Source organism: Zootoca vivipara, chromosome 12, assembly GCF_965207765.1.
Source record: "Zootoca vivipara chromosome 12, rZooViv2.hap1.1, whole genome shotgun sequence".
NCBI classification, from domain to species: domain Eukaryota; kingdom Metazoa; phylum Chordata; class Lepidosauria; order Squamata; family Lacertidae; genus Zootoca; species Zootoca vivipara.
Genome location: NC_142595.1, coordinates 50,102,790 through 50,117,721, shown reverse-complemented (window position 1 = coordinate 50,117,721; position 14,932 = coordinate 50,102,790). Strand labels below are relative to the sequence as shown.

General features: G+C 52.4%; 1 protein-coding gene across 3 annotated transcripts in view; it reads left to right on the top strand.

Moving 5' to 3' along the window:
• Positions 1-14,027, top strand: part of EFNB3 (ephrin B3) — an 88,338-nt gene extending 74,311 nt beyond the window's left edge. For 2 of the 3 annotated variants that reach the window (XM_088656262.1, XM_035135885.3), the window contains exons 3-5: positions 5,339-5,431; positions 8,371-8,475; positions 12,840-14,027. In XM_088656262.1, coding sequence (XP_088512388.1) covers positions 5,339-5,431; positions 8,371-8,475; positions 12,840-13,240 — 599 coding nt within the window. In that variant the 3' untranslated portion in view covers positions 13,241-14,027. The remainder of the gene's footprint in view (positions 1-5,338; positions 5,432-8,370; positions 8,476-12,839) is intronic. The other variant, XM_088656263.1, reaches the window with a different exon arrangement.
• The last annotated feature ends 905 nt before the right edge of the window (positions 14,028-14,932 follow it).

The following is a 14,932-nucleotide window of genomic DNA, read 5'->3' as shown; positions in this document are numbered from 1 at the left end:
ATCTCAGCACGCTTTGCACGCCTTAATTGGCACCACAGAACCCAGCGTAGAATCACAGAAGGGCAGAGCTGGAAGGGACCCCAAGGGTCATCCAGTCCAACCCCCCGCAATGCAGAAACCTCAACCTTTTCCCATCACTTTCCCTAGAAAGCTTGGGCAGAAATGATCAAACCGTGACGGCCACGTTTCCAGTGCCATGAGAAAATGGGGCACATCTCTCGCGCGAGGGGGGGGGGCCCTGTACAAATCTCCTCCCTCTGAGGACTAACAAGCCCGAGGGCACAGCTTCAGGACGGTGCAAGCCCCCAGCCCCCTCCACCCCGGACAGCCCACGTTTCGCAAAGTACATCACTACGTTCGCTCGGATATTATTCCCTGGCGAGTATCGGGGAAAGCAATTTAATATTTTTAAATGCATATCAAAGCTGGCCACACCCCGCCCCTCCTGATATACCTAAGATTAGATGAAGGGCACCCGCCAGGCCAAAAGTGCAGTGGTCACCGAGGGCCAAACCCTGGCTTGTCTTTTTATTTCTTTCTTTTTTGAAACTCTTAATTTTGGAGAGTGCAGCTGTAAAAAGTCAATAGGATGTGTCGTCCTTTTAAACAGGAGCCCGTGGACTAGCTTGTGTCTCCCTCCGGTGAGGGGCTTGGGCAAGCATGCACACCCCGGTTGTTTGACGGGGAGGTGGGCACCGAGAGGGGGGTGGGCACGGCCGTCTCCCATGCCTGTCCTGCGTCTGCAGCCTTGCGAAGGGTGGCCCCCCACCGGCCAGGCGTGTTCTTTGTGAGGGCTCAGCCGAGCGAGTCTAAACTGAACCGACGGGCCCAGCTTCCCAGAGCCCCCGGCAGCTGCCAGCGAGAGAGAGTCCCGCACCGTGTGCTGCACGCGAACCCCCCCCCCAAAAAAACCTCTCTCTTTCTTCTTTTTAAACCCATTAGGCTCCCCCATTTCCCTCGCAGAGGCGGAACGAGAGAACCCAAAGGTTTCAGGATGCCGCATGGCATCGCCAGCTTGGAACCTTCCGGAAAAGCCCCCACTGGCCGAAGGGGTCAGAGTCCCCGTTTCAGCCGCCAGCAGGTCTCGGTAGGGTGGGCAAAGTCCCACCCTGTGAACACGTGAGAGGGCCCGGTCCAGGAGTAACAGATCTGCTTGTGGCGAACTTGAGCCTGTGGCTTTATACCAGTTGCTGGAAACTGCAGGATTGGGGAAGAGAGCATAATGTGGCGTAAATAGAGTGTCGGACGAAGGCCTGCGAGAGCAGGGTTCGAATCCCCACTTGGCTATGAAGCTCCCTGAGTGACCTTGGCAGTGTCGGATTTACGTATAAGCTAAACAAGCTATAGCTTAGGGCCCCACTCTCTTGGGGCCCCCCAAAAAAAATTAAAGGAGAAAAACTGGATGCACATTTCCAAAATATAAGATAAAAAACAAATAAAATAAAACCTACTTACAGCAATAGCGTTTTGTGTTGTGTAGGCTCCTACGGTGTAAGTCATGGCCCCCGCCTGCTAGCCTGCCCCCTAAAATATCCCCGGTTTGCTCCTTTCTTTATATAGGGTGCCTACATTCTGCATGGACTGGTTGCAGGGCAACATGGGCAAATGGCTTGAGATACCTATGAGGTCCATAAATGACCATATAGCATATATTCAACACAAAAAACAGCGGGAATTTGTTGTTGACATATAAAGGGCCCCATTACCTTGCTTAGGGCCTCATCAAACCTAAATCCGGCCCTGGACCTTGGACTCAGTCACCATCTCTTAGCCTAACCTACCTCACAGGGTTGTTGTGAGGATGAAATGGGGAGCAAGAGAACCATGTGCTTTGAGGTGCTTGGAAGGCAAAGGTGATCTAGAAATGTAACAAACAAATAATTTTTTATTTTTATTTTGCCGGCCCCAACATCCAAAGCGTGACATCTTTTGTGCGACCGATGTGCCCCCCAGTCAGGACCCACTGAGACAGTCACCTTGCTACCCTTTTAAATTTTATTTTTGTTGCTGCAGGTAGCACCAGGTAACAGGGCTGTGGGGCTCCAGCCACCATTTTAATTTCCCACAGGGCTTTGGAGTGAGGCTCTGTTGGCGCCATGTTGGGAGATCAAAATGGCGGCTCCTGGGCTCAGCTACCTGGGGCTGGTTGGCCCTGCAACAACAACAACAACAACAACAACAACAACAACAACAACAACAACAACTCATTATTTGTACCCCGCCCATCTGACTGAGCTGCCCCCGCCACTCTAGGCAGCTTCAAGCATATATTAAAACACCGTAAAAACCTTAAACCTTAAAAAGCATCCCTATACAGGGCTGCCTTCAGACATTTCCTAAATGTTATATAATAACTCAACATCGGATGAGAGGGCATTCCACAGGGTCGGCGCCACTACCGAGAAGGCCCTGTTGTTGTTGTTGTTGACATTATTGAGGATATTTGTATGTCACCCTTCATCCGTAGATCTCGGGGCTGTTCACAGCATTAAAATCCAAGATAAAAAAACACAAAATACATAATGAAAACTCGGAACAGAAGCAAAGCGGTAACCCTCCGCCGTACCAACGACACGTTTAAAACGGTATCGGGATTTCAGTCAGCCCAAGGCCTGGTTGAAGAGGAACGTTTTTGTATGGCACCTAAAGGTGTATAATGAAGGTGCCAGCCAAACCTCCCTGGGGAGAGCCCCCCACAAATGGGGGGAGCCCGTTGTTCAACCCTAGCCACACATTGCATAGGGGCCGGCCCAAGACATTTTGCCGCCTGAGGCAGAGGGCAAGATGGCGTCTTCCCCCCATCCCAGGCACTGAGGCCGCGGGGTCGATCTAAATCAGCTTTCCCCAACCTGGCGCCCTTTGGATATTTTGGACTACAACTCCTTTGCCCAGTTGGCTGCAGCCGGTGGAAGTTTTAGTCCGAAATATCTGGGGAAAGCTGAACTAGGCGGCCTCTGGGTTTTTCTCCCGTGCTTGCGATTCTGTGAAAGGAAAGCTGTGAGGAATTCACCTGCGACAACAACAACAACAACAGCATGATTTAACCTCACGATAATTTAGTTAGGTTTCAGCTGCCAGTCCTTCTCACGGTTTATCTTGCTAACACAGGCACCCTTGACTGGTATTTTTCACAGAACAGCGAGTTTGTGGGCTGAGTTTCAAGCGGAGGACTTCGCATCTAATTCTGTTTTTTATTTTTATTTTTTTTTTAAAAAAAGTTCCTGAGATTTCTTCTCAGCCTTTCAGGGCCTTATGCCCCACTTGAGGCGGCTTACGTAAATTAAAATCGCCATCGCAGGGAGAGAGAAAAAAAACAATTTTCGTAAAATGCACACAAAAGGCAAGCCTGGAAGATTAAAAGCAATCCTCAACGCAGACTTATTAAGAACAAGACGATGCTCTTCCGCAATTGGGACAGATCTGGGTCGGTTGCGAGGAGAGACGGATGGATTTGTCAGTTCCGGTTCTCTCTGTTTCTCATTCTTCCAATCTCATATCTGGTTCTCCACGTTTCTGCAGCAATTTGCTGATTTTTTAAAAAATTTTTTTAAAGAAAACCTAATGAAAACCCACCAGCATTTTTGTGTGAATTTCTCCAAATAAACACATGCAGTTTTGACTAATTTTGCAAGCAATTTACCCCAATAAAGCATATTTTCGTATGTTGTTTTTCTGTCAATATGTGTTTTTTTAAATGCATATTACCCAGTGTGGTTCCATTCTGAAGGAAATCAGCCCCGAGTGCTCACTGGAAGGACAGATCCTGAAGCTGAGGCTCCAATACTTTGGCCACCTCATGAGAAGAGAAGAATCCTTGGAAAAGACCCTGATGTTGGGAAAGATGGAGGGCACTAGGAGAAGGGGACGACAGAGGACGAGATGGTTGGACAGTGTCCTTGAAGCTACGAACATGAGTTTGACCAAACTGTGGGAGGCAGTGCAAGACAGGAGTGCCTGGCGTGCTATGGTCCATGGGGTCACGAAGAGTCGGATACGACTAAACGACTAAACAACAACAACAACAGTGTGGTGTAGTGGTTAGAGAGTCGGACTCGGGCCTGAGAGAGAATAGGGTTCAAATCCCCCCAACTTGGCCACAAAACTCACTGGGTGACCTTGGGGGGTGCCGATCGCTGCCTCTCTCAGCCTACCTCGCAGGGTTGTTGTGGGGAGTAAATAAGGAGGATGAGAGCCATGAGCACCACTTTGCGCTCCTTGGAGAAGAAAGAGTGGGATATAAATGCAATAAACAATAATTGACGCATTTTTGTCAACATTGGAGAGGTTTGTGAGGCTCGCCTTGGATCGCGAGCAGAATTTAATTTCTCCTTGTGCTATTCTGGGCAAGCCTGAACTGTGGGTTTGGCTGCCCCATGCCAGTGGTTGTGGGGCACCCAGGGAGGCTGCCCGCTTGCCAGGATGGCTTCTCTCTCTCTCTCTCTCTCTCTCTCTCTCTCTCTCTCTCTCTCTCTCTCTCTCTCTCTCTCTTTCTCTGCATCCCCATCAGGCTTTGGCAGAGCAGGTGCGTCAAAACGGCCCCCTCTTCTCTCCGCAGCCTCTGGCTTATTAACGGATCACGAGGGGAACTTTTGTCTGTGCAAACATTAAACATCTTGTTTAAATATTAAGTGACCCTGCAGAGCATCCTTTGGAAAGGCAGAGCTGCATTGGGTGTGTCTGAGAGCGCTGAGGGGGCTACAGGGTTAGGTAGGGGGGTCTGGGTTGCTGGGTAGGAAGGTTGGGGGACCCCCCCAACCCCCCATACCGGCTCTTTAATACCACAAAGTCTGCTTTCGCCCATCTTGGGCAGTGAAAGGAATTCAGAATGGCCCTTTTTGAAGTCTCGGGCCTGTCCCTGCCTTCTCTACCCTGTCCCTGCACCCCAGGCAGGAAAAGTCTCCCATCTCCCACCTCCTCCGGTCTCCGTCCAAAGCCACCAGAGCTCTCCATCGCAGCCGGCCCATGAATTTATTATTGAACACCCATGCCCACCCATCAGTATTCTCTGGGCGCCTTGCCCGAGAAAATCAGAAGCAGGCATCGTCACGAGTTGGTTGCAAAACTCGAAGGGAATAAAACGGCAGGATAAAAACAGCTGCAACCTGGCAGCCATCGCCACCGTTTCTAGCAATTAAAGACTTGGGGAAATGAATTTTTTTTAAAAAAGGTATAATCGTCCTGGTTCCGAAGAGATAGCCCAAGTTAGAAATGCCAGGATGGGGAGATGTTTCTAGACAGTCTCCAAGGGCAGCCCCACATACTGTACATTACAGCAGTCTAACCCATAACCATGGTTAATTTCTTTCTCTTTTTTTTCTCTCTCTCTCCTGCCCCACAGCAACTTCAGATGGTACCAAGGAAGGCCTTGAGAACATGAAGGGCGGTGCTTGCCTCTCCAAAGGAATGAAAGTCGTCTTGAAAGTCGGGCAGCGTAAGTCTCCGGGGGGCGGGGAGAGAGAAGAATCCAGAAAGTGTATCTTTGTGGGATCTGGGTGTGCGTTGGATGTGGGGAGATGACCCAGATGTCCCTGGTGGTGGTGGTGGGGGAATGGGGGTCCATTGCACGAGAGCAGAGCATTCTGGGAGCCATAACCTCTTCAGGAAGAGAGAGCGGAGTCGCGCGGGTTAGGATGGGGAATCCTGGGAAGGAGGAGACCCCTGGGAGAAGGGTGGGGGAGAGTGCCAGGGCCGGCCTTCACCAACCTGGTGCCCTCCAGATGTTTTGGACCGTACGCTATCTGGAGCTGGAGCCCCAAAACATCTGAGCAGTGCCAGGTTGGCAAAGACTGACCTAGTGGCTGGCTTGTGCCCACCCCATTCACTGCCACCTCTGCAGCAGCCAGGACTCCTGGGCACTTGGACCCGTCCCTTGTTCCCTCTGCAAAACCCCTGGATTTGGGAACATGGCATGTGGCAGGCCCACAGCCCCTGCTGGAACTCGGATGAGCTTGTGACCGCCCAGTGAATGGAAATACAGGGGGGCAGGAGGAGACGGGTGGGAGCAAGGGGGAGGGGGGAGTTGATCCTATGATCCCCTGAGTGTCAGTCCCCCTCGCTTTCCCCATCTTTCCTCCCAGCCCTGACTGTTTCTCACCCCGTCCTACCTGGGCAAATGTGCCCCTTGATGCCCGCTTGTCGCTCAGCCTGCCTCTCACGGATCCTGCCCCTCAGATTAAATCACACAAACGAGCAGAATAAATGTGAGGAATCCAGGCTGGCAGGAGGAGGAGTTTGGAGCCGGGAGTCCTGACTTTGAACACCTCCTTGGCCACCAAACTGCCTTGCCTTGTGGCCTGGGGCTAAGGTTCTCTCTCTCTCTCAGCCTCTAAGCACGCCTCGCAGGGCCGTTGTGAGATCCAAAACAGAGGAGCGAAATGAATTTGGGGGCGAGGTTTTCTCAAGCAACCCCCCCCCCAATCTGGGAGGGTTTCGTTTGCTCGTTAACTTGATATTTCAAACCAGGCACCCCCAAACTTCGGCCCTCCAGATGTTTTGGACTACAATTCCCATAATCTCTGACTACTGGTCAAACATGAGTTTGACCAAACTGCGGGAGGCAGTGCAAGACAGGAGTGCCTGGCGTGCTATGGTCCATGGGGTCACGAAGAGTCGGACACGACTAAACGACTAAACAACAACAACAACAACAACACTGGTTCTCTTAGCTAGGGATCATGGGAGTTGTAGGCCAAAACATCTGGAGGGCCGCAGTTTGGGGATGCCTGTTTTAAACCAAACCTTCCATTGCTATCTAGCTATATAATAAAAATCTGAATTTTAAAATACCACAGTTCAGAAATTCAGTTTCGGGTTCATTAAAAAAAACCTGCTGCCGGGCGACTCATCAGCCTACTCCCAAAGGGAGGAAAACAAGCTTAAACGAATAGGTTAAACTGCCCTCGTTTCTGAAGTTGTGGCGGGAAAGGACACAAAGTGATTTAAAATGTAGATTAAATTAAATAGGCAGGGATGCCCGGGACTGAGCGTTGCCAAGACTGGGAGAGGAGATGCAGGGGAAGGCAGAACTAAAAAAAAAATAGTGGTGTGTGAGATGGGATTGGAAGGAATTTCACTTTTGGAGGGAGAGGGAAGAGAAAGGTCAGGGTCTGTCCTGTAGCCACGGAGGTTCCCCGTAATGTCAGGCCACCTAGCGCAGGTGTTTTTAAAAAAGCCTTGTTGTTTGCAAAAAGCAGCAGATGAGCTGGCTGTTTCTGGCAGTGGCTGGGCAGGTACTTCCACCTGGCTGCCTCCCTCGCCAGGTGTGAGCTCAGACTCCGCCCACAGGTGACCTCACCTCCTGCTGCGCATCAGTGTTGAGAGCACAACCTAGTGGTTCCTGTGTGGTACTGCAGGCTCCTTCTTCCACCCACCCACACCCTCCTGTTTTGCAAGATTAAAACTCCGAGGACAATGTGAAGCGCTTCCCCCCCCCTTACTTTTAACCGCAGCAATATAAATTTTTTTGAGCTGCAGAAGCATGCAGGCACCTGAAGCACACAGAACTCCCTATGTTCCTTCTCCACCTGGTTGCGGAATTCTGTGTGACTCGGAAGCTGGCCTGCTTATTTATTTTATTTATTTGCTCAGTTTGTGTACCGCCCTATACCCATAGATCTCAGGGCAATTCACAAAATAAAATTGCAATATTAAAAACACAGCATACATAATGAAAACAAAGACAACCCAAAAATCCACCCTCCTTCTGTCCCAGAGTGGCGCCATAAAAGGAACTCGGCCTCATTTGTGTTTCCTAATTGCCACATGTCGGGGCGCAGGAGAGGGGCGGGGAGGTGGCAGACATCTGACAAAATTGTTTCACTGTTTCTGGAGTCTGTGGGGATCATTTCCTTCTTGTTGTTTTTAAAGAACATGTTCATTTTATTCTTCTTGAGTTTGTGCGTTTTGCTCTGTTTTTGCCGCTTCGCACTGTTAAAAGAGCATGTTGATTTTATTATTTTATTCTTGAGTTTGTGTGTTTTTGCTCTGTTTTTTGCCGCTTCACACTGTTAAAGCGTTCCATAAATTGGGGGGGGCTGAATGTGTCTCCCTTTGCCCCTAGCCGGGTCTCTTCCCTACCCCACCCCACCCCCCAGCTCCCCCCCACACTTGCCATCTCTCTGCCCTTCACAAGATGAGAAGAGCTTGCTGGATCAGAACAGGGGCCCATCTGCTAGTATCCATTGCTGCCCCCCCCCCAAGTGCGGAAGACAGATCATAGTCATTGCGGTTAGTAGCCATCGAGAGCCCTCTCCACCCCCCCCCCCGTGAATTTGTCTAGTCCTCTTTCCAAGCTGGTGGCTGCCGCCGCCGCCGCCTCTCCCCCGCGGGAACCGGGTTCCGTAGTTTTAACTGTGCGCCCTTGCCCCCCAGATCCCAACACAGGCTCCAAAACCCCGAAGTCCGTTCCAGACACGCCTACCGAGAAGGAGCGAGGGACGTCTGGGGCAGCCGAGCCCAGCAAGGAGGTGAACCCAGGTATGCCCCAACCCTACAACTCCCTCCCCGCCCCCCTAAGCACAGTCACGAGAGGAGGGAGCCCCTCTGCACCAAAACCCTGGCTAACAGCCCCCCCACACACACTGCCCCATGTTCCCCCCCCACGTTTCCCGCTCCCCAACCCCCTCCCTCCCTCTTCCCCAAACTCAGCCCTCCAGATGTTTTGGGACTACAACTCCCATCATCCCTAGCTAACAGGGCCAGTGGTCAGGGATGATGGGAGTTGTAGTCCCAAAACATCTGGAGGGCCAAGTTTGGGGGGTGCCTGCTCTTGCCCCACCACCAGGCACAATAGCCCCAGTGCCCTCCTTTCCCAAGAGGCTGCCATGGACTCGAGGGTCCGGGCAGCGGGATTCGAGGCGGCATCCTGCGTTCCACAAATGCCTTCTCCTTTAGGTGTGTAGGATTCTGAGGCCTGAGCAGAGAAGGGCCTTTGCCCCAGAAAGTCCATTGTTAAGGGAAGAGAAGCCTGCAGCCTCCAGGCAAGTAGGTGGAGGACCCAGGAGTCCTAGTTCCCAGAATCCCCTGCTTTAAGGCATCAGGCACCCTCCTCCCCCACAAAAATCCAGCTCAAGATGGCAGGCTTGGGGTTGGAATGAATTGTGGTCCAAAGCATGCGGGGCAGCCATTATTATTATTATTATTATTATTATTATTATTATTATTATTATTATTATTATTCCTTTTTCCTGGACCGGCTTACGCAAATTGAAACAAGGCAGATAAATTACCAAAAAAAACCTGATAACTCCCAATTCCGCTGCAATGGAATGAGATGACTTATTGCGCCCCATTTCTGGGAGAACCCCGGCGTCCTGGCTCCTGCCCCTCCTCCTCTTCCAACCTCTCCTCGACAGCCCAGGAGTCCTGGCTCCCAGCTCTGCTCGCATAGAGGGGAGGGGGGGGTCAGCCGGGGTTGTTGGGGAAGGAGACCAGGACAGGGGCCTTGTGGGTCAGTGTTTGTGGCGGAGGGGTGGCAGACCCTCCTTCGCCGCTTTCCCCTTCTTCCCGGAATCATTCCACGTCAGGCCCTGACAGGCCCAGGCGGGGAAACCGAAGACGAGGCTTTGTGGCTGGGGGGGGGGGCGGCAGCGGGGGGGGGACTAGCTCCTTGCAAAGTGTTCTGTTCTGCCTCTCTTCCGTGTCGGGGACAGAACTGGAAGCCGCGAGAGGGGGCCCCCCCGGGGTTGAGGTTTATTGATAGTGATGGCTGAAATGAACCCTGCCGAGCCGGGCTGGGGGGAGGTATCGAGGAGGCAATTAGCTCCATTAACCAGAGTCGACAGACACTAACGAGCACCTTCCCCTCTCCAGGCAGGGCCCGCTTTGCTACTTGAGCGGCTCTCCACCAACCAACAGGTTTCCAGTTATTTTTATGCTCTCCGTATACCGAATCGGACTATTATTATTATTATTGAAAAAGGATGGGAAGGCCCGTTTTGGAAGTTGCAGGCTGGGGCATGATCCAGGCTGCGTGGGGCAGCCCCCCCCCCTGGATGGTCGTGCCAGCTAGCCCTACCCCCTTGGTGCCCACTGTCTGTACAGCACAGGTGCCCACTGCGAGGGAGGCACAGTTGCATGCAGAAAGACCTCCTTGAAAGCTGGAACCTTGCGCAGCCCGGAAGCCTTCCTGCGTGCATTGTGCAGCTCTGCGCATAAAGGCTTGGGCTGTCTTGTGTGGCCGCCAGGGAGGCGCATGACTCCTTGGCAAGGCCGCGCACCACCCTTCTCCCATGCAACTTCCTGACAGTAAGAGCTGTTCGGCAGTGGAATTTGCTACCAAGGAGTGTGGTGGAGTCTCCTTCTTTGGAGGTCTTTAAGCAGAGGCTTGACAGCCATATGTCAAGAATGCTTTGATGGTGTTTCCTGCTCGGCAGGGGGTTGGACTGGATGGCCCTTGTGGTCTCTTCCAACTCTACGATTCTATGATTATATGATTCTAAGTATAACCTCTGAATCGGGCAACGGACCAGGTCTGCCTTTCTTCCTAGAACCAGAAGGGACCTGAAGAGTCATCCAATAACAACAACAATAATAATTTTATTATGTTAATGCTCGGAAACATACTGCCTCCCAGGACGTTTCTGAGCACAGTTCAAAGTGTTGGTGCTGACCTTGAAATCCCTAAACAGCCTCAAAGGCCCAGTATACCTGAAGGATCGTCTCCACCCCCATTGTTCAGCCCGGACACTGAGGTCCAGCTCTGAGGGCCTTCTGGCGGTTCCCTCCTTGCAAGAAGTGAGGTTAACAGGGAGCCAGGCAGAGGGCCTTCTCGGTGGTGGCGCCCGCCCTGTGGAACGCCCTCCCGTCAGATGTCAAGGAAATAAAACAACTCTCTGACTTTTAGAAGACATCTGAAGGCAGCCCTGTTTAGGGAAGTTTTTTATATTTGATGTTTTATCGTGTTCCTAATATTCTGTTGGGAGCCGCCCAGAGTGGCTGGTGGGGAAACCCAGCCAGATGGGCAGGGTATAAATTATTATAATAATATTATGCAGGAATCTCATTCTGTGAGCGGCCAAGGTTTTCCAAAGGGTGCATGCGCACCCTGCATTTAAGGCACATGACCTCCACCCAAGAGTCCTGGGCACCTCTGTTCCCCTCTAGCACAGGGGTGGCCAACTCCCAAGAGACTGCGATCTACTCCCAGAGTTAAAAACTGGCAGTGATCTACCCTCCGTTTTGGGGTTCAGGTCAAAGTCGTTGAACTTTTTTTAGGAAGGAGGAAGACCAATTTGGGGGGGGGGAATCAAGGTCAAAGTTGTTGAGTTTTTTCAGGGAGGAGGTAAAATGTTGAGCTTTTCTTAGGGGAGCCACAGTTGTTCAGCTTCTTTGGGGGGAGCCAATGATCTACCAGTGATCTACTGCAGACAACAAGTGATCTACCGGTAGATCACGATCTACCTGTTGGACATGCCTGCTCTAGCAGAACTACAATTCCCAGCGCCAGTAGCAAGCTGCAGTTCCCAGGGTTCTTTGTCTTGTGCACATGTATGGGGTGTGCGCAGTCCAAGCTCCACCACATCTCCCCACGCAGAAATCTTTTCACTGGTGCCAGGGGGCTGAACTTGGGGCCCGCTGTAGGGAGAAGCCTTGAGCCCCACCTTTCGTTTGAAGGCCGAGTCTTCCCTCCATGGCCTGGTTCACGTTGAAGCCAAAGAAGCAGATCTCCTCCTGCCTGTCTTGGCTGCCGGCAGGAAGTGGCTTAGGAAACATAACCCTAAAGAAACACTTTCGGTGAAACTGGCGAGGGGGGAAAGGCAAACAGTGTAACTAAAATCTCCTTTTCACAGGGGAGGAAAATGCCAGTTCGGAGGAGAAAAATCAAGGGCTTTTTCCTGGATTGAACATGTCAGGGTGGGGGGGGGCGGGGTGAGCGAGGTGCATGCTTGGCTCTCCCTTGGCACTGGATCCTGCCCCTGCCCGAAATACACTAAAAAGCTAGCTTGGTGGGAAAATAGAGGAGCCCAGACATCTCCTTGTCATGCTCGATTTCTGCAAGCAGGGAGACTTTCCCCACGGAAAAACCCTCCACCGTCAGCCTGACATAATCCAAAGCACAGCTGGGGAATCTTTTTTCTCAAGCCTGGGGGCCAGATTTCCTTCTGGGTAGCCACCCATTGGCCACTTCCAGTGGTGGACGGGGCCAGGACAAAAGTAGGCGGAGCAATTGATGCAGATGTTGTCTCTGCGCACTAGGCAAGTTTCTACAACTGCCCCAACCTGCCCCAAATCCCCTCCACTCAGATGAGCAAGGGGCATTTGCAGAGACCCAAAGACTCGCTCTGTAGGGTTGCCAATCCAGACACAAAAGTTGTGACCTAGAAACAGCCCTTCGCCCTCTTCTTTTGAATGTTTTACCTGCCTTATATAAAAATAAAACTCACAATTGAAATTAAATTACGGTGTATTAAACCTTCCGGTGTTGCAAGGGGTTGGACTAGATGACCCTCGTGGGCCCCTTCCAACTCTAGGATTCTGTTAATTATCAAACCATTCGAATGGAACAGACCCCTACAAATTCAGCTCCAGGGTCTCACGACAGGAAACACCTTAGTGGCCGCAAAAGTACATTTAGGTCAGTCAGAGGACAGGCTCAAGAGTTGTGTCGACGCACCTCTGTCGGAAGGCAGCTCCACAGTTAGGGGGCCGTCACAGAGGAGGCCCTCGACTGCAGAGGTGGGTGCTGGCCACCTTTAATGTCAGTGAGACCTCAGTCCGTGGGGCAGGTGATGCCATGGGCAAGCAGGGAGCCGTTTGCTTATACTGATGTTTGGTAAACAAGCGTCTCCCTAAACACTCTTCTTCTTTTTTTCCTCCTCCCCCCCCCAAAAAAAACCTAGGACCCCCGACCGGAAATGCGACCGGGAAGGTGGGAGGCGAGAACGGCCCCCTGCCCCAGTCCAGCGTCCCGATCATCGCGGGGGCCGCCGGAGGGGCCGCCTTCGTCCTGCTGGTGGCGGCCGCCGTGACGGGCGCCCTCTGCTACCGGCGCCGGCGGGCCAAGCACAGCGAATCCCACCACCCGCCGCTGTCGCTCAGCACCCTGACCAGCCCCAAGCGGGGGGGCGGCGGGGGCAACAACAACGGCTCGGAGCCCAGCGACATCATCATCCCGCTCCGGACTTCAGACAGCGCCTTCTGCCCCCACTACGAGAAGGTCAGCGGGGACTACGGCCACCCGGTCTACATCGTGCAGGAGATGCCCCCCCAGAGCCCTGCCAACATCTACTACAAAGTATGAGGAGGGGTGGGCAGCACGGCGCCCTCCTGGCGGAGGCTGCGCCCCTCGGCCATCACCACCCCCCAACGGCGGGGAAGAACCTCGGCACGGACTGGGGGGACGGGACGTTGCCGCCCCTCTGGCCCGCCCTGGATACTGGGGTCCATGCACAGCTGCGGGGACCCCCCCCTACGGCATTCAGGGGGCGTTTCCAGGATTTGGACTTGGCCAGAGGGGAGGACCCTCTATTTCGCTCTCTCCTCCTCCTCTCTTTCCGTGGATTTGGGCCTCGCTCAGATGGACAGGCCGAGGGAGGCCAACCCCCTTTCCGCCAGGCGCCAGCGAGCTTAACAGGGACAAGACTCCCTCTCGCCCCACTGCAGGGTGCGAGGGGGGGAAGGACTGGGCTCCCACGTCGGCTGATTTCTTTCCTGATAGGGACACACACACACACACACACACCCCTCCATTTCTCCCCTGGCTCCAGGACTCATCCTGGGAGTGAGGTGTGCCCCACAGTCCGGATCTCTCACCCCTGTTTGATAAATAAAGGTGACTTAGGGCCCATACGTCCTTCCGTTTGCCCCGGGGAAACCCAATCTTTAGCGCTGAATCGGAACAAACGGTAACCGTGTTTTCTGCAGTTGGCTGTTTGTTCCGATTTAGCAATAAAGAGCGGGTTTTCCCAGGGGAATGCAGTAAGGGAAAGGCTTTCTAGGCAAAGGACGAGCGGAATTGTGAACGAGCCCTTACTTATAAACATCCACCCGTCAGCCAAAATGAATTAAAGTGGGACGGTGTTTCTCTTTTTTAAAAAAAAAAAGAAAAAAAGAAATTCACGCACAAATTTCCTTGCACAATTTCAAATTCTTTTTGACAACATACTCAAGGGTCATGCTGTGGTGGTCAGATGGTTTGGAGGGGAAGGGAGATACAAAGCAGCAATGGGTTAAAGCATAATGTTGTTGCTATTTCACCCTACCGAGACTTAATAGTTACCTTTCCATTCCCACCCCGGATACATCCCTCAAAACTGACATTTCAAGTATTAAATCTGAGAATCTTGAAGGTTTGCAGGGTTTCTTCTGCCAAGTTACCTTTTGGCTCTGCAGAACCTGCCCTGTTCCTCTCGGCTTCTGTGAGGAAATAATTCAGCGGCAAAGTCAGTTTACCCTCCTCTCTGCCCGCCCAAGAAAAGCACAACGGCAGGGCAGGTGTAGGGGAGCCATTTTGCCTGTCCCATTTTGCTTCCCCCCCCATTTTAGGTTGCGCTAGGGAATGGGTTGAGGCTCACAGGGACCAAGCGGATGCCGCAAGTGGGAGCCGAGTTCAAGAGCAGACCTCTCCCCTCCTGTAGTTTCCAGCAACTGGTACCCAGAAGCACTTCTGCCTCCGACTTGCAGAGGGAGAGCGCAGCCATCCTGGCTAGGAGCCACCAATAATAGCCTTACTCCTCCATGAATTTGCCTAAAGCTTTTTTAAAGCCATCTTAAGTTGGTGGCCGTCACTGCCTCCTGCGGCAGGGAGTTCCACAGTTCGACTGTGCCTGAAGGGACTTTATCTGTCCAATGTTCAGCTTCGTGGGTCGTCCACGAATTCGAGGGTCAAGCCAGCACAGGGAGTTGTAGTTCGAAACATCTGGAGGGCGCCAGGCAAGGGGAGGCTGGCTTAAGGAGACACCGTCATGCCATTGCTCATGAGGAAACCTTCCTT